General features: G+C 47.0%; 1 protein-coding gene across 2 annotated transcripts; it reads left to right on the top strand.

The window, feature by feature from the left end:
* The first annotated feature begins 15724 nt into the window (after positions 1-15724).
* Positions 15725-21797, top strand: LOC100826506. 2 transcript variants are annotated; one of them, XM_010241358.3, is made up of 3 exons: positions 15725-16247; positions 20417-21052; positions 21155-21797. In XM_010241358.3, the coding sequence occupies exons 1-3, from the start codon at positions 15841-15843 to the stop codon at positions 21507-21509; spliced, it is 1398 nt and encodes a 465-aa protein (XP_010239660.1). In that variant the 5' UTR covers positions 15725-15840; the 3' UTR covers positions 21510-21797. The 2 variants fall into 2 exon arrangements, with proteins under 2 accessions (XP_010239660.1, XP_010239659.1); XM_010241357.3 differs by having other exon boundaries at positions 20417-21797.
* The last annotated feature ends 1643 nt before the right edge of the window (positions 21798-23440 follow it).

Genomic DNA, 23440 nt, shown 5'->3' with positions numbered 1-23440 from the left:
CCAGCCTCGGGTATTTATCGGAGCTGGCGGGCTGCAACGGACACCCCCACGATCGGCAATAAAGTGCCCTAAAGAATCGGGGATTAAGATGGGGGTGCACGACATGGCCTTAACTCTCTGGTGATTATGGGGGATAAGGCACGAAATCGTGTGCCTGACTGTTTCGCTCGGGAGAGTGGAACTGTAAATGCGGCCCACAAGGCCGGGTGCGGTGCCGGGGTACTCCCCTCGGGACCCACGCGTCGGATAGGGCGTAGCCCGGCAACCGACCAAGGATAGCACTCACCGGGGCCTCAAGGCTGCCGGCCCACGCCCGGGGGCTACTGTCGTACCAGTGGCCCACAGGGTCCCACTGATACGGGACGCGTGGGTCGCGAGTGACAAAGCCCCGCCAGGTTGCCCTCCCAGGCACGGTAGGCCCGGAAAGCCCGCCCCAAGGAGACGGTCGTTGGTGAAGACAAAGCAGAGGGCCGGAACAGGAGAAACACCCGCTTCGGTGGGTACCCGGGAACTCTGGTCCCGGGAAGTGGAAGGAACGCTGCCCAGCAACCCGCGCTCGGGCATGCAGGCAGGGTGTGCTAGCCAAAAAGGGGCTCCCCAGCAACCCGCGCTCGGGCATGCAGGCAGGGCCTCCAGAACAGTGAAGACATGACGAGACAGTGGACGCAGTGCATTTAATGCACCGACAGGAGTGACATCGGCACGGCTAGTCTTGCTTAGCAAGGCTAGGGCGTCTACCCTATAACTCATTTTTTCTACCGTGCACAGTGGCCTGGGCGCTGCATGGCGCCCAGCGTGGACACGCGTGTAGGAGTCGCGCTGCATGCATCGGCACCTGTGGTATCCCCTTGTCTATAAAAGGAGGACGCCACCGGTCAAAGGTTCTGGTTCTAGTTCCAGTTGGAGTCATAGTCAGTAGTAGCAAGGAGTGTTGCTCCTGTACACAGAAAACTCTCCAAGGAGAGCAAGTAGCTCCCGGGGAACACCCCCGGCACCCTGTAAACACACACATTTTCGTGAATACAACACCAAGCAGGATGTAGGGTGTTACACCTCCGGGTGGCCCGAACCTAGGTAGACTCACACGTTGACACTTCGTGTCTTTCGTCACGTCGGCGATCGCCGGAGCAATCGCCTCGCCCTCCACCGAACCAAAAAAGGGGGTGCTCGGCATCCCCGGTGCCGGAGACCCATGCTCTGACACGGATACACTAAGGGCGATGAACAGATCATTAACAAATCTCCAAGCTACAGAGACATCTTTCCATGGAATTGTTCCAGGAAAACCGGCAGTGCCGATTGGCCGGGTTAGCCTCGACGTTGTCTTTGGCAACCCCGCCAACTTTCGCAAAGAACGGATCGATTTTGAAGTACTCGACTGGAAATCGCAATACCATGTGCTTTTGGGCCGGCCGGCACTCGCCAGGTTCATGGCCATCCCACATTATGCATATCTTCTGATGAAAATGCCTGGACCCTACGGCATAATCACCGTCCGAGGAAGCTTTACAAGATCGGACAATTGTGCCAGAGAATTCCATAAACTTGATGAATCATTCGGCATGCAGACGGAACTCGCCTCTTTAAAGGCAACGACGGACAACGACGTACTTCCCATGACGAAGAAAGCGCCACAACAGATAGAGTTCAACACGAAGAGTGACACAACAGAGCATCAGGTACACCCGATGGATCCCAGTAAAACAGTGCTGGTGTCCTCGAGCCTTCCTCCCGCATAGGAAAGCGCGCTCGTCGAGTTTCTGCGCGAGAATTGGAAATATTTCGCCTGGGTACCATCCGATATGCTGGGTATTCCCAGGGAACTCGTTGATCACTCTTTGCATGTGGACGAGCATGCCAAGCCCATCAGGCAACCGATGCGACGTTTTTCAGAACCCAAGCGGAAGGCCATTGGTGAAGAGGTCAACAGTTTGCTCAACGCAAAGTTTATCCGGGAAATCAAACAAGCTACCTGGGTGGTGAACTCCGTGCTTGTCCCGAAGAAGAACACGAAAGTTTTGCGCATGTGCGTCGACTTCACCTCACTCAACAAACATTGCCCGAAAGATCATTTCCCATGCCTCGAATTGACCAGATCGTCGACTCGACTGCGGGATGTGCCCGATTGTCATTCCTTGATGCATATTCTGGATATAATTAGATTCGATTGAAGAAGGAGGATGAAGACAAGACATCATTCATAACACCTTATGGAGTTTCTGCTACACAACTATGCCTTTCGGACTGAAAAACGCAGGCGCTACGTATCAACGCTGCATGCAAGCATGTCTTGGGGCGCAGCTTGGCAGAAATGTTCAAGTTTACATCGATGATATCGTTATCAAGACAAAGACTGAAGATACTCTATTAGAGGATATTCGAGACACATTCCAGAATCTTGAAGTATCGGATCAAGCTCAACCCGACGAAATGCGTTTTCGGAGTACCCGCAGGGCAGCTTCTGGTTATTTTCTTTCTGCAAGGGGAATCGAAGCAAATCCAGACAAGATCAGAACAATAGTAACAATAAAGGAACCAACAAACATCCATGCGGTACAACAGCTTACAGGAAGAGTGGCAGCCCTCAGCCGTTTCATTAGCAGATTGAGAGAAAAAGCTTTGCCATTTTACCGGCTACTCAAAAAGGGGGACAAATTCACATGGACACCCGAAGCCAGCAGCGCATTCGCCGATCTAAAACGCATGCTATCGACTTCACCGGTCCTTGTAGCCCCACTCGAGAATGTGCCACTCTTGCTATACCTCGCCGCCACAAATCAAGTGGTCCGCACGGCCTTGGTAGTAGAAAGAGCAGGAAAAGGGAAAGCGCAGCCAGTCCAGAGGCCAATTTACTATGTTAGTGAAGTATTGTCTCTTAAGAAGCAACTTTATCCACATTATTAGAAACTGGCATACGGAGTATTCATGACGGCCCGGAAGCTGGAACACTATTTTCAGCAACACCCGGTCGTCGTAGTAAGTGAGGCTCCACTCGCCAACATTCTCAATAACTCAGAGGCAACAGGACGAGTCGCCCTATGGGGAATCGAGCTTTCGCCCAGGAATATCACATACGAGCGCTAGAAAGCAATCAAATCGCAGGTGTTGCCAGATTTCATCGCCGAGTGGACCGAGATGCAGACTCCAAGCCCACCCGATTTGTCGGGTGCCTGGACCATGTACTTTGATGGATCCAAACGGGTAGAAGGTGCCGGGGCAGGAGTAATACTGATCTCGCCAAAAGAGGATAGGATGCGCTATGTTTTTCAGATGCACTTCCGCAATGCCTCCAACAATGAAGCCGAGTATGAAGCCTTCTTGCATGGCATGCAGATGGCAAAAGCATGTGACGCCACTCGTCTAATGATCTATGGTGACTCCAACTTGGTTATGCAACAAACAATGAAGACCTGTGACGCAATATCAGACACCATGATTGCCTATCATGATATGTACAACACATTGGAGGGTAATTTTGATGTTTGTGAGCTCGCGCATGTCAGCCGAGCCAGTAATGAAGAGGCTGATCATTTGGCCAACCAAGGATCCACACGGGCAGCAATTCTGCCTGGCGATTTTTTGGAGATCATTCATCAACGATCCATCAAAGAGAAGAGCGCGACAATTTCAGTCAAAAATTCGCCCAACTCAGAGCTTATAACCGACTCAACAGTTTCACCCGACAGCCCCGCAGATGAGCAAGCAGCAAACGGCACAGTCGAAGTCCTAGCAATTGAACCAACATAGATGAAGCCTTTACTCGCATACATGCTTCGGCAGGAGTTGCCAGAGGATACAACCGAAGCTAGAACGATTATGCGGCGATCGAAAGCTTTCACAGTAATCAACAGCGAGTTGTACAAACGCAGCGTCTCCGGCACTTTTCAGAGATGTATGGCACCAGAAGAAGGACATGATATCCTCCTAGATATCCATCAGGGCACGTGCGGGCACCACGCCGGAAGCAAGACAATCGCCGGCAAAGCCTTCAGAGCTGGGTTCTACTGGCCCACAGCCTTACTCGACGCCCAGGCTATCGTCAGCAAATACGAGGCATGTCAGATGTTCTCCACGAAGCCGCATGCCCCAGCATCCGAACTCAAGACAATTCCCATCGCTTGGCCTTTTGCGCAATGGGGACTCGATATGGTAGGCCCATTGAGGAAGTCGCGTCATGGAGGACATCGCTTTCTGCTTGTCATGGTTGACAAATTTTCGAAGTGGATCGAGGCCATGCCAATCACAAGTGCCACATCTACAACGGCTATTCAATTTCAGATCTATCGTTTTCTGTTTTGGTGTTCCTCACAGTATCATCACAGGCAATGGAAGCAACTTCAAAGCAGCCGACTTTCAAGACTTCTGCGAGCAGATGGGGATCCGAATCAACTACGCTGCAGTCGCGCACCCGCAGACAAATGGCCAAGTCGAAAAGGCCAATGGTCTGCTCACTGAAGGCATGCGGAAAAGGTTGATGACACCCTTGCGGAGAGCAGCTGGCGCATGGGTTGAAGAACTCCCCTCGGTACTCTGGAGCCTTCGGACTACACCCAATTCTTCCACGCAGTTCACCCCTTTCTTTATGGTGTACGGAGCAGAACCAGTGCTGACATCCGAGGTAAGGTAGAATGCACCTCGGGTCGCAGCATACGCCGGATCAGACTGCACAGAAGGTATGGAAGATGCACTCGACGCAGTAGATGAGGCACGCGACATCTCCCTTGCTCGGTCAGCAGTATACCAACAAAGTCTACGCAATTATCACGACCGTCGATTACGCCGTCGCTCATTCGTTGAGGGCGACCTAGTCCTTCGGCTGAAACAGAAAAGTCATCACAAATTGGCATCACCATGGGAGGGGCCTTACATCATATCCAAAGTAATCCCAAGCGGTGCCTACATCCTGAAGGATCCAGCCACCAGCATCGATTTCGGCACGCCGTGGAACGCCGCACAGCTACGGCGTTTCTACACTTAGTTTTTTTTTCTACAAACAGACTCAGCTTATCTTTTCATCATCTTCAGTTTCTATTCAGTCATAGTATTTTCGTCAGTACGTCATTGAATAAAGACTAGTTTTTCCCTCGCACATGAGCTGAATTACTACATTAAAACACCTCCATCTCTCCAAAGACCAGAGAGAGGTATCTATATAATATCGCTCGAGTGTGGCAACTCTAGCGCCGCAGTTAATGCTCCGCGGGTGGCACTCACCCGACAGCCAATCAGGACTCGGGTGCTGCACGAAACACCAGCCAATATAAGCATTGTACAGCTGCATGATTATCCCCATCCAGGCGAGAACTCAAAACCATCAGATCGACACTCTCATCACAGGCGACACTCAAGCGCAAGTCTGTCGCACTTTGTCACGACACAAGATATTCAACATCGGCAAGAAGGATCGATGGATAAAGGTACGTATTCCAAATATTTAACTAACAAAGTTTTGGTTGCAGGGCACAACAAAAGGAGATGAAACACGAGCTGCTCGACACCTAATGACAAGAAGAGACTCGAGGGCTATCCCCCCCCCCCTCCCCAAAAGTACTAAAACTCAGCGACGCAGTAGAAATCTATATCATCTTGACAAGGTTGACCAGCTCTCGAGCATGCCACTCGACGACGTCATAGTAGTACTCCATGTTAATCTCGCCATCTTCAAAAAATGGCACCACATGCAATCCCCCCAGATCCAGGCCGGGATATCGAAGCCGAACAAAAGCCAGGCCAACGGTGGCGCCAGTTACAAGCTGCTCATGTATATAACTCTTGATGATGGCCGAATCTGTGAATAATTGGACCAAACCCCGGAGACTGTCAAGAACCGACGTGTTCGGAAACAGCGCTTGGTGAATGTCAGTCATAATCTGGTGGCACGAGCTCAAACAAGCTTTGGCCCGGGCGGCCCGATCCTGTAGAAGCGCCAATACATACCCCCTATCGGAATCGAACCAGAAGGAAGGAACCGTCGGCCCTACCCGTTGAAGCGTGTTCAGGCGATGACGAACGCGGTCAGCTTCCTCATGAGACTCGAGGATAATTTCTACAAACACAAGACAGCTTGTTAAAGACGGGAAGCAAAACAGAACGGGCAATCACTACGAACAATGCTTACCGCGCAGATCAGAGCTTATCGGAACAAGCTCCCCCAGGAAAAATTCTTCTCGGGTGGCAGCGGCACGAGCCTTCGACTTCCACACAGCAACCTCCCCGCGAAGCGGCAAGAGCTGACGTTCAGTGTCCCTCACACGATCGCGAAGGTACACGATCTCATCAGAGCAACTCATCTCGGCAAAAGCAATGAAGCAGTTGACCTAGCCAGATATGCCCATCAATGAGTCCAAACCCAACAATAAATAGTCGACCATGGACTCGGTCGCTACTCCCATCGGGAGTGCTGTCCGCGCACCCGACGAAATTTTCCTAACTCAAGGTCTGTTCGAGTCCGTGCCTAACTCCACGCAGTTAGCCACGCACTCGGGGGCTACTCCCATCGGGAGCGCTATCCACGCACCCAACGAAATTTTTCTAACTCAAGGTCTGTTCGAGTCCGTGCCTAACTCCACGCAGTTAGCCATGCACTCGGGGGCTACTCCCATCGGGAGCGCTGTTCGTGCACCCGACAAAATTTTCCTAACTCAAGGTCTGTTCGAGTCCGTGCCTAACTCCACGCAGTTAGCCACGCACTCGGGGGCTACTCCCATCGGGAGCGCTATACGCGCACCGGACGGTAACCCAAGCAGCGAATATGGACAAGATGTACAGCATATGAACATCGATTTATCATCAATATAACAGATCCATTACGGTGGCCACATACAAATTGAATTTTTTCTTTCGAGTCTGTCCCCAACTACAAGCAGTTGGACACGCACTCGGGGGCTACTCCCATCGGGAGCGCTGATCGCGCACCCGATATCTTTTCCCTAGGTGCCTACGGTGCGACTTGATTTGCGACCCGGTTCGCCTCAAGCTGCATTTGCTCCGCCTCCTCACGAAGAAAGATGATCCATCGAGCCGGTTGCAAAGTTCGATCCATCTGGGGTCGGATATCAATCGTCTCCCCAGGCATCACAGGAAGCTCGTGGATGTGATCAAGATCTAAACTGGGATGCTTCACAAGGGCAAACACCAAAGCATGTTGAGCGCCCCTGATCATCAAACTCCGGGCAAAATCTTGTACCCCCGTGCCGCCACGAAATTTTTGCATCAAAGCTTCAAGTCCAGCAGGCGGTCAACGCAACGAAAACAGGGCTTGGTATATGTGCTCCAACGTCGATCGACAGGAGTCGGCAAACCCCCAATCTGGTCAACACGATCTTTAATCAATGCCAAAGCTCGGCCCCTGTCTCTGTCATACCAAAAGAATGATCTGTTCGAAGTGTTTAGCCTGCTCAGTCGGGAGTTCACCCTCTCGGCCTCCAATTGGGGGTCAAGTTGAAGATCTGAAGCATCAGAATCAGTAACAGCCACAGTCGCAAAGGTGATAGTCAGATTAGACGAAGGAGGGAAATTTTATTACCCGCCAATTTCTCGTACATCGTCGACAACTCCTTCATCAGGAATTGCTCGCGGTGAGTGGCGGCTTTGGCTTTCGTCCGTTGCACAGCCACCTCCCCCGTGACCACCCGAAGTTTTTGCCCAAGACCCTTCAGTTGGTCCCTCAAGATCGTCGGGTCCAGAAGAGAGGCGGGGGAAGGCGCCGGAGTCGCCACGGTAGCAAACACCGGTTGCGGCTGCACAGGAACGGCCTCAGCAAGCGACGTTTTGCGCTTTTCGTCATCATCGCTCTACAGCGCCAAACAAGACAGAAAAGCAAATATATCTTAAAGATGACCAAGAGACATTCATATCACATCAAGAGAATAAATTTTAGGCACCATAGTATGGGCTCTTCTCAAAGTCATGGCGGAGTCAATACTATGAACTATTACAGCAGGGCAAGAACAAACATCACGACGAAGGATGAGCTCCAACCTCATCCGTAGCCTCCTGCGCGGTCCGGACAGTTGCCGTGTTCAGGTGCTTGATGACGGCGGTAAACTTCTTCGCCAGCTTGCGCCCCCGCTTGACGAAGGGCTTCAACTCGACGACTTGCCTGTTAGGAGTCGTTGGGGCACCATCAGCAACCTTCTGCAGTAGCACCTGGTTGAGAATGAAGGCAGCCTCAGCACCCGCCTGCTTCTGCGCCCGAGTGAAATCTTCGAGTGGATCTTCTCCATCGAAGAAGCTCAGCAAGCCGTCGAGTGAGCTCGGCGCCTCGGCGTCTGGATACATGCTCGTGAATAGTGACCTCAAAGAGGAAGTCACCTTCGCGAGCATGTCACCCGCATGATCGCACAATTCTCCGACGAAGCCCACCACACCACTCAACTTAGTGACTTGGTGTTTGCCGAGGGAGGCTAATGAGCCAAGGGAATTTGCGCAAAATTCACATCAGCCGAAGTAATCAAAGGGGAAAGGAAACATCCTAAGATATGATCGAACTCACCGGTGAGCGCGTCGACGGGAGCCGAAAGTCGTGTCTTCAACTCGTCGTCTTGAGAGGCAATCTCCTTCCTCTCGAGTGCAAAGCTCTCCTGCGCCTCCAGTTTGGCCTGCTTGACAGCTGCATCCACCTCGGCACGAGCAGCCGCCAATTCCTTGGCGGAATCAGCAACTAGTTTCTCATACTTCGACCGCCATTCTTGACTATTGCCAACCGCCATGTCGCGTAGTCGGTTGGCTTGTTCAGTCAAACCTACAAATACAAGCATGGTTAATAGGCAACAGTCCATGCAGACAGTATGGACAGGGATTAAATCTGGCTAAAACTCATACCATTGGCGTGAGCAGCGGCCTCTTTCGCTTGGACCAGCTCCAGGCGTAGTTGCTGGTTCTCCTTCTCTAGTATCAGGTAGCGGTCGCCAAGATCTACCATCTTTTCAACGAAAGGCTGCAATGGACAGAAGCATGAGTGAAAACCCTTAGCAAAGAAATTTCACTCAGCACTCCCATCGGGAGAACACTTACATGGTTTTCCAGAGCCAAAGACCCAATACGAAGCTGAGACGCAGAAGTCGACAGCTGCGCGATAGCTGGAGCCGAGGGTGTCTCAGTAATCCCTGCCGACGAGTTCCTCGCTGGCGGAGAATCTCGCACCGAGCCAAAGACACACTCGGCTTTGAAGGACTCCGGGCTGGAGAAACCGCGTGAGAGTTCTTGGCCGCGGCATCACCATCGTTGTGGATTTCGGTTACTCATCAACTCAGAAAGAAGAAATTCCAACAAACAAAAGGGATGGTCTGTTAACAAAGCGTACCTGGAGGAGCCACTCAACGAAACATCAAAGATGCAAAGACGTCCCTTCGGTTTGACAACAACTTTGGCCTTCTTGGTCAGGGGAGCTGACGGAGACGGCGACCGGAACTTTGGCTCGTCGGATGCGGCTGTGGCACTCGAAGGAATCGGCTCTTCGGGCATCTCGTGCTGATAAGAATCTTCGGTCGATTGCTCAACGTCACTCGACCGACCACGCTTGCGGGATTGATGGTCATCTTCATCCCCATCCACGTCATCCTCGTAAAGGGCATCGAAGTTAGAACAGTCGACCAGATCGTCGTCGTCGACTGGCACTCCTTCGTCCAATGGAGGCTGGCTCATAAGCTCTTGATGGCCCTACAGCAACACCTTTCAATAAGGACTAACACAGATATTGCGGAGTATTAAATGGCGAGTGAGCAAGTAAAGGTCACCTCTTCACGCGATCGATCAGGTCCGTAAGGCGGCAAAGGCGACTCCAGGTCTTCCAGGGTGATCTCCTTTCGAGTGACCACCCTGACTCGAGTCAAAAGATCCTCGTCCGACAGCTCTTGCACACAGACTCGAGTGGAGTCTGACGGCCCCGAGTACTCCCACATAGAGTGAACTCGAGCTTGGATCGGCTGAATCCGCCTCTTCATGAAAAGAGCTATAAGCTGCAGACCGCTCACCTCTTTCTTGGGATTCTGCTGAAGCTCGAGCACCTGCTTCAGTAGAACAGTAGCCTCTGCATCTTCTTCGGCTGTCAGCTCATGGTTCCAAGACTTCAGTTTCCTCACCTGAGTAGTAGCGGAGAACTCGGGCAGACTGAAATCCTTGCCATCAACTGGTTCGTCCTGGAGGTAAAACCATCGACTCCTCCACTGTTGTCACCGACTCGATCTGATGGAGAGAGAAGTACTGCACATCTCCACGAACTTGGATGTTGGTACCGCCGGTCTTATAGATCCAGTCGCCTTTACCCTGCCGCTTGATGATGAATAGCTTCTTCCACAAACCCCAGTGGGGTTTCACGCCCAAATAGCATTCACAGAGCGTGATGAAGTTGGGTTTTTTTTTGGAGGTTTTTCGGGTGCGGATGATCAGGAAGTTGTAGATGATGTAAACATAGATTATATGGTGGATTTATCATGCACCATGGGTTAGAGGCCAATTCATTCCAAGGGGCTCGATGCAAGATTCTGGAATGCACAACTTTGCAAAAAGGACCCTCCCGAGCCACATCAGCCGCCAGTGTGATTTAATTTGGCCCGAAATTCGAATCCACGAATTTACGGATGAACGTGAACATCGCTGCCAACTTTAAGTGTCCCATGCAATTTTCTCAGTATATTACTCCCTCCGTCCCAAATTAACTGATGTTGATTTGTATTGACTCTTATACAAATTCGCGTCAGTTAATTCGGGACGGAGGAAGTAGTTTTTTTCTCCCGAGAAAACGTCTCGAAGCATGTATTTGCTCAGTATAATAGTTAACCACTTAACCTTGTCCTATCTGTTTATTATGCTGGTTCGAACCGGAATACTTGTTCATGTGAGTGCAGTGCAGAAACCTTGGACACACTGGTAAAATGCCCGTGCGTTGCAACGGAAGCATGTGAAATTAATAGGCTATTATTTGAAAAACCTAACTTTTCCTTGTGTGTTGTTACCGAACCATAACAGTCTCTTAGTATGAAATATGTTATTTTTATTAATGACATGGTCTCAGAAGTGATTTTCTGGCCACCAATTATTTAAAAATACATTGACTGAAACAAACAATAAGCACTATAAAAGTATATTTTGGGTTAGATTTAGGAATATCAAGTTGATGTTGTCAATGTTCATAATTGATAATGATATTATTTGTTTGAATTGATATTTGGTAAAGCATAAATATATACTCCCTTCGATCCATAAAAAGTGTTGTCCATTTTGTACTAAGTTAGTATAAATTTTGCGGAAAAAAATTTGATCGCAAGGAGTATTTTTTTTTTGCGCAAAAAAGCATAAAATATTTGATCAGCACAGATATTGAAAGGACAAGTTTTTGGAGTGTGGTGGTTGTAATAAAAACAGTTGAAATGACTTGAAACATGTTGAGATATTTATGGTAACCATCAAGTTGTGTCAACACAAAGCATAAAGCCCTTATAATTGCTTCCAGAAAACTTTTGCACAAAGAGAATTTCTTAAAGAAAACTATTAGCTTCAATTTTGGGTGTCGAAAGACTCCAGGTTAACACTCAAGGGAATAAGGAATCCAATCTCCTTAACATTTCAGCAAATGAATAAATCTTACACCAGATAAACTTCTCAAAGTTTGTATTGGTTTGCCAAATAGTTCACACGAGATAGCAAGAAATTAAAATGAATAGATTCCCAACATAATCTCATATTGATTTGCCAACACAACAAATGCTCAACCCCAGCCGCACATCCCATTCAACACCATGACTCTATTCTACAGTAGATACATGGTGAAGAAGCCATCACAACAAAGCTTCTCACAAATTGGATGAATTTAACCGCAAACATTATGACAATCTATGTACAGGTAGCAATGGAGAGAACATGTATTACAGAATTCAACCATCCATGTTTAATGATTAATGATGCCTACATAATCAGAAAATATCAACGCATTCCATCCCATCATTTCACAAGGAAAAAGCTGGCAACGTTCAGATCACATCTGTAGTCATTCCTTTCTTTTCTCTTATAAAACAGAAAACATAGCAACAGGCATTCAAAGACATTGTGTTAGCAACATATATACAGGACAAATACATTCCTTACCAGGTTTCTTTCAATCAGATGACAGAGTGCGGCTTGGCTGTTATATAAGTAGGCACAGTGGGTATGTGTGTGTGGGATACAGCATTACAGACCTGTCATCACCTACTTATCTTTAGTAAAGTGTTGGGGTAAGACTTTGCACAGGAACAGCTTGAGGAGACAAGAGAAAAGGCTGTTGTGCATACCTAACTGATTTGCATTTTTAATGTCATTAATCAAAATGAGAAGTAATCGTGATACAGCTACAAATTAGAAACGAATATGTCAACGTTACAGAAGAGGAAAGGAGAAAACAATACCTTCTTGAGAGGGGCAGATTAACCAATACCAGTACCTATGCAAGTATAATTCTCATATGTCAGTACATATGCAATTATAAAACTCACATGATTTGTCATAATCTGGTAATCCTTCTTCCCTTTGGCACTTCAGTGCCAGAAATAAACTTAGCTCCATCTTCTTAGACCTCCAGTAAACCTACATACTCAAATTCAGTGAATCATGCTTGAAGAAACTTTAAGTGAATAGGCATACAAAATATAACATATAACAAATTGCACGATTCGAAATGTATATATGAAGAAAGTACAGACAGGAGGTAGACACCATTGCCAATACAGTGTACCAAAATAGCAAATGTAACCAACTACAAGATACAATGTAACCAACTGTATGGCTAGTTTGTAAAGCCTAGTTGCTGTTCTAACTCCTTGTCCCTAACCTTGACTTTACCTGCCTTCATAAGTCACCAAGGAGAAATGGACATGCCAATATGCAGGCAGTGCTTCTGCAAGAAAAAGAAGTTATCCCGAATAAGACATGAAACATGTTATATACTGAAAAAACAAATTTTCAAGTATTATAACGCACAGTAAAAAACACCACTCTTAGGTTCAAAAAAATGCTAATGACAGAACAAAGTTGACTGTACTGACCTTGGTGTGCATATGGATAAATATCAGTAAGTTCTTTTCCTTTTTTTTTTCTTTTGGAGCTTTACGATCAAAGTTTTTTGTTGTGTCATTTCTAACAGCTAAAAGGCCTTTATCTGAAATCAGTAAACTGAATTGTTCATAAAAAAGAACTGAATTTTGCTGGGATTACCAATATTGCAGACCTGGGACAACATGCTTGACATAATGTTTTGATCCGAATCAGGATCATATTTTAGTTCTTTTTATTATGTGCGAGTACTGCACTTTTCTGTAGTAGCACTCATATATACATGCGAGTGCCAAAAAGGTGATGTTGTTGGATCATGTCTGTTCTATTAATTGATAGTATTGAAACTGATGCTCTCACTCCCTATAGCTATTATTTGCTCATTCTTACTTGAATTTAGAACACCATTGCAGTTCTCTCTTAAGTTGGAGATAAGACGTTCTCTTTTTTTTTTTACACGGGCCATACAAATCATTTAACCCTGTTGCTACTGGAAAGCCTGCTAACTGAAGAACCAACAACACGATTTTGGCTGGTAATTTCCTTTACATGCTCCTTTTCTCCTTGTTCTGTCACCAGCAACGGTTGCGTCCTGCTTGCAACCTTAACATCGATAAGTTCTTGGATGCCTTTTCGTTCTGTCTTGGTCAGATTTTTTTGATTCCAACTTTTATTTTCTTTCGTGTTATAGATTATGGTTTTATCACTCGTACAACAATACGAACATGCAAATTTTGAATGATTCGACTGGTATTTGTGTGATGCTGTTGTGCAACCCAAGGCATAGAACAGAGAAGAGAGAAATGTTGGTCGAGAATGATAAGCTGCAGCAAATTGTTCTTTAGGCCAAAACACACAGCACTAAGAAGGACATGGCAGAACTTGAGAATATTTGGATAAAGGCCTCCTGCTTGCAACCTTGAGATATATGAACTCCATCAGGCTAAAGTATTATTTTTGCACATTTGGTCATACTGTTAAGATTAGCAACCAATTGCTGGGACATACACATTCCCTCTGCACTTCCTAATTAAATCGTGTGGAGGTGTTTAATCATACGATCAAGGATTTGGTAAGACTGTTAAGATTAGCAACCAATTATTGGGACATACCCTCTGCACTTCCTAAATCGTGTGGACCTGTTCCTGGGAGTTTCGATCTCACCTTTCTATTGGTATTGGAAATTTATCAAGGATTTGGTGTGACAAAAGATATCTAGATAGAAGCATAGATAGCATGCTAGCAATAGTAGGGAAGCCAAGCAAAGGAACTCACCTTTCACCGCGCGGAGGAGGTGGAGGTGGCAGCGGCGAACTCACTTGCGCCGGTGGTGGAGGTGAGACCGTGAGACAGCTCCATGGCTGGTCGTCTTCTGAGTTCCGCCCGGAGAGGGGCAGCGAGCCCGAGCCTGCTCCGTCCGCACCTACCGCACGGAAAATCGCCGGCGCCGTCGATCTCCTTTCTCCCCTCCTCGCTCGCCACTCCTCCTTGGCCGGCGCCTGGAGGATTTGGTTTGTGGCGGGCCAGCCGTAGCCTTATACTGATGAGAGGAGGGAGGCGCGGCGAGGGAAGGCTAGGGTGGAGGCAGGCGCGTGCTGGGTTGGCTAGGGCAGAGGGAGGCTCGGTGAGGGGCGGCCGGCGACTGCGCAGGGGAGTGGAAGGCATGGGAGACAGAGGAGAGGGAGAAACCCTGATGGAAGCGGAACCCACAGGCCACACGGTAACGCGGATCCCACATGCAAGTGACAGAGAAGGTACGACGTCCCGCCACCACTAAATGGTTATTTTATACTCCCTCCGTGGCAAACAGGCATTCCAAAATTTCAAATTTATCTAGCAAAATATAAGTGTATTTTATAAAAAATCATTAGATTCGTAATCAAATGAACTTTCTAATGATATATTTTTTACGTCATATAATTTATATTTTGATAGTTAAATTGACGATCTTGGAACACGTGCGTGTCTCACGTATTGGGACGGAGTAAGTAGAAGGGCATCTTCGACAAAAAGCCGGTACTAATTTTCATCTCATGCCTTCTCTCTCCTTTTTCTCTTTTTTTATTTTCTTCTTTCTCCTGGTGGGTCCACGTGTCATGCTCTATTCATTCTTGGTACTCGTGCACAAGCTGTTACCTCTGTAAGTAACTAATACTATTTTTTTGCAGCTCTCTCCTCCACGTAAGACTAGTACCTCCTTGATACCTCCTATTAAAAATGCCCTGATGGAAGCGGTACGCATAGGCCACACGGTAACGCGGGTCCCACATGTAAGTGATAGAGAAAGTGTGACGTACCATCACCACCAAATGGTTCTTTTATAGGAGTTAAAAGATGAGAAGGCCCGTCCTGGAGCTCAGCCGACTAGGAAGCTGGCATGTTTGTTTGCATTTGGTTGCTGACCGTATCTAAAAGCGCATGGATTGGAATAAAGGTACAGTACGTCATGCAGCTTTATTTGAAACAACCGTTTCTGAACTTGTCTTATCAGGCTACAAATTTAAAATATCACGGCTACAGACTTTTACAAGGCATATCGTTCAGGCCTCTGACCACAGGCCCCAAATCCGTAACGTTGCGGACCAAGGTTTGACCGGTCGTTTTCTGAAGAGCGGCAGGGAGAAAATGGTGTTCAGATCGGTACTACATCTGGTATTTGCTTCGTGGAGTGAGCGATAAAACCCAGCAGCAGCCCCTACTTCAACCAACACCGGCCACGGCCTCCTCATAAGCCTCGCCCACTTCCTTCCTTCCTTCCTTCCTTCTCCCCCAAAGGTGAAAGGCCCCAAAGAATCCCTCGAGGCGGCTGGCCCGATGCGGTCTTTCTACAGCCTCGCCCTCACTCTCCGCCGCCCTCCGGTGGACGGAGCCCATCAGATCCGGCAGACTCCACCCGGCCGCATTCCGAGCTTCTTGGACCTCACCCAGGTGGACGCGGTCACCGCCGCCATTCGCGCCGCCATCACCCGTGGGGCCCGTCCGATCCCCTCCCTCGGTCCGCGCCAATCCGACTTGAGCGGCGACGACGACGACGACGAAAGCGGCCACCCTACCGATCAACACCTCTGGTATCCACCGATCCAGTCGCTCCAAGTAGGGGACGCCCGGCTCTTCGTCTCCGGCTCCACGGAGCGGCTCCGAGAACTGGTTCGGCGGCTGCCCGATCCAACCCTGCGGTGGAGCGCCGTCAGGGATGCTCTGGAAGACGACGGCCTCTACAGGTATGTGCCCATCACAAATCCTTCCTTCCTCCCTCCTTTCCGTTCGATTTGGTTCCGTAATCAATTAATGATCCGCTAGTCCGTTGTATGATTGCCATCCCCAATTCCAACGGTTGCGCTGCAGTTCAGTTTTCTATGCGTGCTTTGGCTTCTTCCGATTGCAATCATTTGATTGATAAACGAGTGCCACAATAAATTCAACTGCTCGTATTCTTCCTGTCCAAATATTGCATCCACACTGCTCTTGCAAATGTTGCAGTTCAATGTAGGGGAAACTGCCATGTCCAGCTCCTGCTTTGTGGCATCAACCATCCAAATAAATAATGCATTTATTTCAAACTGATGGCTGAGTTTTATATGTGCGCTACAGAGTACTGTATTAGCTATATAGTGACCAGTTCCAAGTAATCACATCTTGAGCTCCTTGGTTCACACAGGGTTTGGGCAATTTAAAACCAGAGGGACACAGACTCATCAGATCACTCTGTAGTGTCTGTTTATCTTAGGACTCAGCACACTTCGAGACCTCTTCGGATATTACTGTCCTATTATTTCTATGCCTGTTTTCAACAAATTTGGTATTAAATCTTTCGTCTATTGGGCATGGAGCCATCTAAAATGCCAAGAACTTGCAATCCTTCTATTCCCTAATGTGATCTCCAACACCCCTTGCAAAAGGGCTCCGACCCATGGTGATGATTCACGCTACTGTATGATTTGGAAAGAAAAGGAACAAACGCATGTTCAATAGCGAAAGGAGAATGACCCAGGTTGTTCTCTTCACCATCTGCGAAGAAGGCATGCAATGGAGGATGCCCAAGAGCCATGAAGTATGATAGAGTGCTTGGTAGTGCGACCATGCTGTGCTTAGTTGCCTATTGCGTCTTTTCTTGTAGGGTAGTTCTTGGCTTGCTGCTCTAGAGCACGAACCCAATTCAGTAATCACTGAAAAATGAAACCACACAGGAATATTGGTTGCTTGGATACTATTGGCAGCAACAAAGGGGATCCGAGTAAGAGAGCCAGAGGTGGGAGAGAAGAGCGAGGAAGAAACTTCTGTTTGCCATGACAGTCCAGCAGTTACCTGTGTGATCACCCGGAGCTTTTCTTACTTGATATTCCGTACACATGGTATCCATCTAGTGACAAACAATCTCATTGCGTCTCCGCCAACACTTTTCATTTCAATTGTTTTGTTAGGTCTTGACTCGCTGCTAGTTTGATACACCCAATACCGCTTTTTCATAGCATGGTTTTAGTTAGCTAACTACTACCTCTGTCCCTTCTTAGGAACAGAGGTAATACCATTTTCTGCTTCTACATTCAAAATCTTGTGATAAGGGCAACCTTTTACTTTTGCACAATTTGTAACTCATTATGAATAAGTAGGTGTCTTGACTCTTTTGCACAACCTTTTACTTTTGCACAATTTGTAACTCATTGTGATAAGGGCAACCTTTTACTTTGCACAATTTGTAACTCATTATGCATAAAACAAAATATGCTTATCGAAATGATCTTAGTTTAAACTGTTGAATCCCAATTTTTTGATTGGGTTGGGAATACAATGATACACTCAAGACAGCAAGGATTCTGGATATAAGAAGCAAAGACCATGGGTTGAAGAAGCACATAGTTTGGGGGTTAAAGGAGGAAGAAGAATAGGGGTAGAACTGTAGAAGCATAGTCAATTGATTTCATTTGATAGATCAAACATACAGGGCATGTTGCCTTATAACCTGGATCACACCTATAATGCTCCCCCACAGCCAACTGGACCCGCATCCCTGATGCATGATCCCACATGTCATACCTTCTATGGTGTGGCATAAACCTTTAGGAACTTGATAACAACAGTTTCATTCTGAACAACGATCATACTAAATAAAAATAAAGGAAAATATACGTATTTATCATTATTTCATGATGATGCCACTTAGAAGTTAGAACACTGCAGACAATCAGGCATTATCCTCAGTGTCAGGTTTTCCAAGCCAAATTTCTTTTAAAATCTGTGGCAATGATCCAAAGATTGAGGCATTTCAAACCAAGAAGCAGAGTTGTAACTGTTAAGCTAGGTCCTACTTTAAACCAATTGTCCGTCTGCAAGCTGTAGCTATAAGGAGATAAAGGGGTTATAATTTTGTCGAACAGTACTCAATAGGAAGTGGCTACCATGAAGAACCTAGGACGATTGTGCTACCATGCTACAGCTGTTGGACATGTTCGTGATGGCATCCGGGCTGCGAACCATCCTCTTGAAGTGCTCGGCGACACCTATTCGCTCTGGCCCTGAGGAGCGTAAATTATAGCCAATCACCTTGCTTGCCCGGTCAAGGAGTTCCTAATTACGTACCTGGGGACCCCTCTGTCGATCTGGTAGCTTCGGCGCTGTGACTTCCTGCCCATTTTGGACAAGCTCGCCAATAAGCTTGCAGGATGGAAGTCCAGGTTGCTCACAAAGGGAGGACACCATGTAATGCTGAAGCCGTAAACTATGATGTCTGCGGCACCAATCCATACCCTCCTGGAGGTTGACCTGCCAAAATGGGTGACAGAAGCCATCACAAGAAGTGCCAGAATTTCTTCTGGAAGGGCAGTGAGATGTCTGCTGTCCTGTGGAGGTGGGCGGGTTGGGAATGAGAGATTGGGTATTGCGTATCCGATGGCTGTCCCTGCGGCATGCCTGTCCCAGCAAGCCATGGGCTCGTTTCAAGGTCGGCAGCAGCAGGCATGTCACAGCCATGTTACATGGAAGGTGGTGGTTAGGTTAGAAATGGCAACCGTGCCAGTTTTTGGCTGGATAGGTGGATTGATGGGAAGTCTTTTGCCGAGTTGGCGCCGGCAATTCTTGCCGTGCTAAGTAAGCATGCGGAGAACAAGCAAACAGTTTGTGAGGCCCTGGAGCAGGGGTGCCGGGTGTGCAGCATCCCGGGAGCCCTCGACATCCAAGGTATCCTGGAATTTCTCAACCTCATTGAAGTTATGAGTGGCATGCAGTTGGCGGCAGAGGTGCAAGACCAGTTAGTCCTGAGGTCGACGGCCTCACGTGTGTAATCGGCCTACGCGGATTTCTTTGCGGGCAGGGTTGAAATAATCGCCGCTTTGGAGGCAAACTTCGGACTGCTGGGCGCCTATTAAGTGCAAGATTTTTGCCTAGCTAGCTGTGGCAAATCGCTGCTGAACTGCCGACAGACTTGCGAGTCGAGGGCTGCAACACTCAGCTGTCTGCCCCCTCTGGAAGCAAGCGGATGAGACGATTTCACATCTCCTCACTGGCTGTGTATTTGCACGACAGGTGTGGTTCGAGGTGTCGAGGAACTTCGACGGGCAGGCATCTGCTCCCCAAGCTGATGATCAGCTAGTGCTTTGGCTCTAGGCTGTGGCTGAGCACGGAGGTGCCACCGTGTCAGGCACCATGTTGTGTTTCGCTCATCATCCTTATGATGCGGCGTCTCTGACTCTCTGGCGCCTCCGCAATGCCCTGTTATCGTGATGGGGCACAACCGAGCTGCCATGCTCTTGTCAAAGGAATTCTGCTGGAGATGGATCAACGGAAGCCTGCCAGTCGACAAGAGACCTCCTGTCTAGCAGCGGCAGCACCAGTATGGTAGTTCTTTATTTTTATTATTTTCTTTCTGGTTGTTAGCTCAAGTCCTTTTGTTTTTGTTTCCTTTTTCATTTGGCCTTAGTTGGTTGAGTTGTAAACCTTGCGCCTTCTTGGCATTCTTCTATACAAAATGGCACACATTTCAACGCCGCATTCAAGAAAAATTGCAAGCAAGAATTGTAAGATTTTTTTTACTTGCAACAGTTATGGCATATAAGATAAACTAGTAGTGGGGCCTGGGATAGGTTCCCTTCACAGTGGTGTAAACACAATAGTTCCAATAGATTCCAAATGCTTTCATTTCAATTATTTTACTATGCTTTGCTGCAAACATCATGAGAACATACATTATTGGAATTCTAGAGTATGAAGTTCTGCTAATTAAGCGAGTTTTATCTGTTTCTACATTACGTAGTTCCTTTAGATATTTCATGCAATTTGGATTGATGTTTTGGTGAAGACAAGTCTCTTCAATGCTTTATGATTTATATGAAACTTTCAGAAAACTTTCATGCATTTTCTTTCATATTCTCAAGTTTGAATTTTGTCCATGTTACAGATTGTCTGATGTACTTGAGAACCCTTGGATCCTAAAGGCAGGCACAGATACCTTTACAGGTCCTTGTGAGTTGACTAATGAGTCAACGATGATTTGGGTCACAAAGCTCAAAACTACCACCAAACTTGTTCATTTAAGTAAGCAAGAAATATATGAGCAGAATTGGGAATCATGTGAAGAACTAAAAGAAGAATGCTTTGCTGAGGTTGCCGGGCAATGTCTGCAGCAGCTCCTAGTTGTCGCATGTTCATTCAGTGATGCAAGATGGTCCGATGGTCATATTTCGCAGCAGCTGACTGTTTTTGACGCAATTGTTGATGTCCTATTCAATATACAAGATTTGCATTTCAACAGATCTGGTGAGATTGCTGGTATTGCTAATAAGATGGTCAATGCTTTTGAAGGAGTTATTCTGGGAACTTCAAATGACATCCATGGAAGCAATGAATCTACCATTCATCCTGCAACTGATGTTCTCATACAAGTCTTGGATTTTTTCCGTCGTAACAGAGATATGGTGCAGCCAATACTTGAATCTGGAGGTTACAACACTGATCCATGCTTTGACATGTTTAATTATTGGTTATCCAAACTCAAGGAAAGTGCAGAAATAATGTTTGTAGAAAAGGGACAAAGGTACATATTCATCTTGAATAACATATATTTTGTTTTTCAAGAGAAGTGCCGTCCAGGATTACTCCTTCCTAATGTAGTGGGTAATTTTGATTCACTGATCAGGCAATACATTAAGAGCTACCTGGATGAATGTTGGGTTGCACTTCTGATATATTTGGATGGAGAATATCTGAAGAAGCTGCGCCGTGCATCTTTGGATAAGTTCACTGAAGAATTTTTCAGTATCTGTGATCGCCAGATGACATGGAAGGTCCGAACTGAGCTTAAAATGGAAATGCGAAAAGAGATTGTGAAATTAATTGTTCCAAAGTATGGGAACTTCTTCAAGGCGCTGCTGGCAAATCCAAGTCCACGCTGGCCTTCTCGGTTTAAGGTTATGTGGCCTGCCAAATCTCAGAAACCAGTGTATACTGATAGGCAACTGGAACAGATTATCATGGAATTGTTTGAAAGATAGTAGGTAGTTAGTAGGAGAGGGAGGGCACTAGACTTGTACAGGGTTGGTGCATTTATTGTTTAACATTAGCATTTAGAGAGTATTGTGTCCGGTGATCCGGTCGTTTTACCAAATGGCTCCATGTATGTAATATTTTAGGTCATAAGCCTGCTTGCAGTCTTAGCAAGATTCAGCGCTGGTGTGATGTATAGTTTTTTGTTACCTGTATGTAATACTACTACAAAGTCACAGTTTTGTTTCTGTACTACAAAGTTACATAGGACTGAAGAGTTTTTGAACGCCTCTTTAGACTGAAAACTTGTTCCTAAACTGAGCATTAGCAAGTTCACTAGCTTCGACGGGCATGGATATGTCTTATTTGTTAAACTACTCAAATCGGTAAATATTTATCATCAATCTTCATTACTTCGAGCAGTCTTTCCTCGACGTTTTCGATATCGTCTAACCTTTGCCTGTAGATTAAAGATACATTCACACCTGATGCACATATAAGACCCTTAGTTATTTTATCATTAATCAGTAAAACTCACATAGGGGTCAAGAGGCATTGCTAGCACGCAGGCTACCTAACACGCCCTTCTACAGGACACAAAGACGCCAGGACACAAAGCGATTTGAAGAACAAGGTCCTCAATACATCTGAAGGAGCAACCCTCAACTTTCTGTTAGCGATCACCGCACCTGAAGGTCAACCCTCAACTTTCTGTTAGCGATCACCGCATCTCACAACCTCAGGGGTGTGTTTGTGTACACAACTCCAAGTATCCTCACATGATCCACAAAGGAAGCGTAGCAAACATAACAAAATACAGGAAGTTGTTTGCTCAAGATGCAAACATTTGGATTTTGGACATCAGTATAACGGTGAAGCCGGGGCCTCCAACTTTTCCTCTAAGGTTTCAGCATCCTGTAAACACAGATTAGCATCGTACCTGTCTCAAGATTGAAGAACCATGACGAGAAGTCACAAGGAAGTAAAGTTGCACATGGCTGCCTTATGAGCTGAAGGCCTCCCACAAGAGACTGCAGACTCAAGATGGTTATCACAATAATGGCGTTTTTGCACACACTTTTAATGGAAATTCTTCTGTTTTTTAACTGCAGCATGGTTTTTGGTCTTTCCAATTGCATGTTTGTCTCTTAAAACTTTGCCATCATTTCACCGTTTTTGATGGATTCGATCGAGTTTGAGAACTACAAGCCAGATCTGATACAAGAATAAAAGGAAAAAGGCAGTTGGAACAAGGCCATCGCCAAGTTTCAAAGCCGTGATCTAAACAGATGAACTATCAGGGACGAAGGACAGCTACTTAAATACTGGCCGGCGGAGATTCTCCTGTCGCTGCCGAAGTAACGCGTGTTGGGCTTGCCGACTCGCTTGGGCCTTGGGGTTGGGCTGGCTTGTGGGCTTCAATTGCACTTGTTGTCGGACGAGGAACAGGGCTGCTAACAGTTTTCTTAATCAAGTTCTACTGTCAAGAGAAGACCTAGCCGTCCTTGTTGAAACAAATTTCAATCTCCAGCGGTTCCCCTCGTCTCTGACTGCCGTTTCGGCGTTGAGACACGGGGGAACCACGGATCAACGTCTGGCATCAGTTTTGCAATTTTCTGATTAGGTTTGTGTGTTCTTTGCGGTGGCATCTTGACGGTGGAGATGGCGTCGTCTAGAAGATTTATGTCCTAGCTCCGTCCCCATCCTGGCGTAGGCGTCGCATCCTACTCCATGGAGTCAGTGGTTCTCGCAATTCTTCTTTTGATGTTTTTAGTTTTTTTTCCTTGTCAATTCATCAACGGAGAAGCAGTTTCACAGCTTGCCTTGTAAAGGGTGTGTCTCCGGTCATGGTGCGTTCAACGATTTTAGGTTCTCATTGTTTGAGGTGGGCGACTCAAGAGGCTTTTTAAAACCTATAAGGTTAGTCCAGCTTGTGCAA

This window comes from Brachypodium distachyon, chromosome 5, assembly GCF_000005505.3.
Source record: "Brachypodium distachyon strain Bd21 chromosome 5, Brachypodium_distachyon_v3.0, whole genome shotgun sequence".
Classification (NCBI taxonomy): domain Eukaryota; kingdom Viridiplantae; phylum Streptophyta; class Magnoliopsida; order Poales; family Poaceae; genus Brachypodium; species Brachypodium distachyon.
The sequence above is the reverse complement of the archived record's forward strand: the minus strand, read 5'-3'. Positions and strand labels throughout refer to the sequence as shown.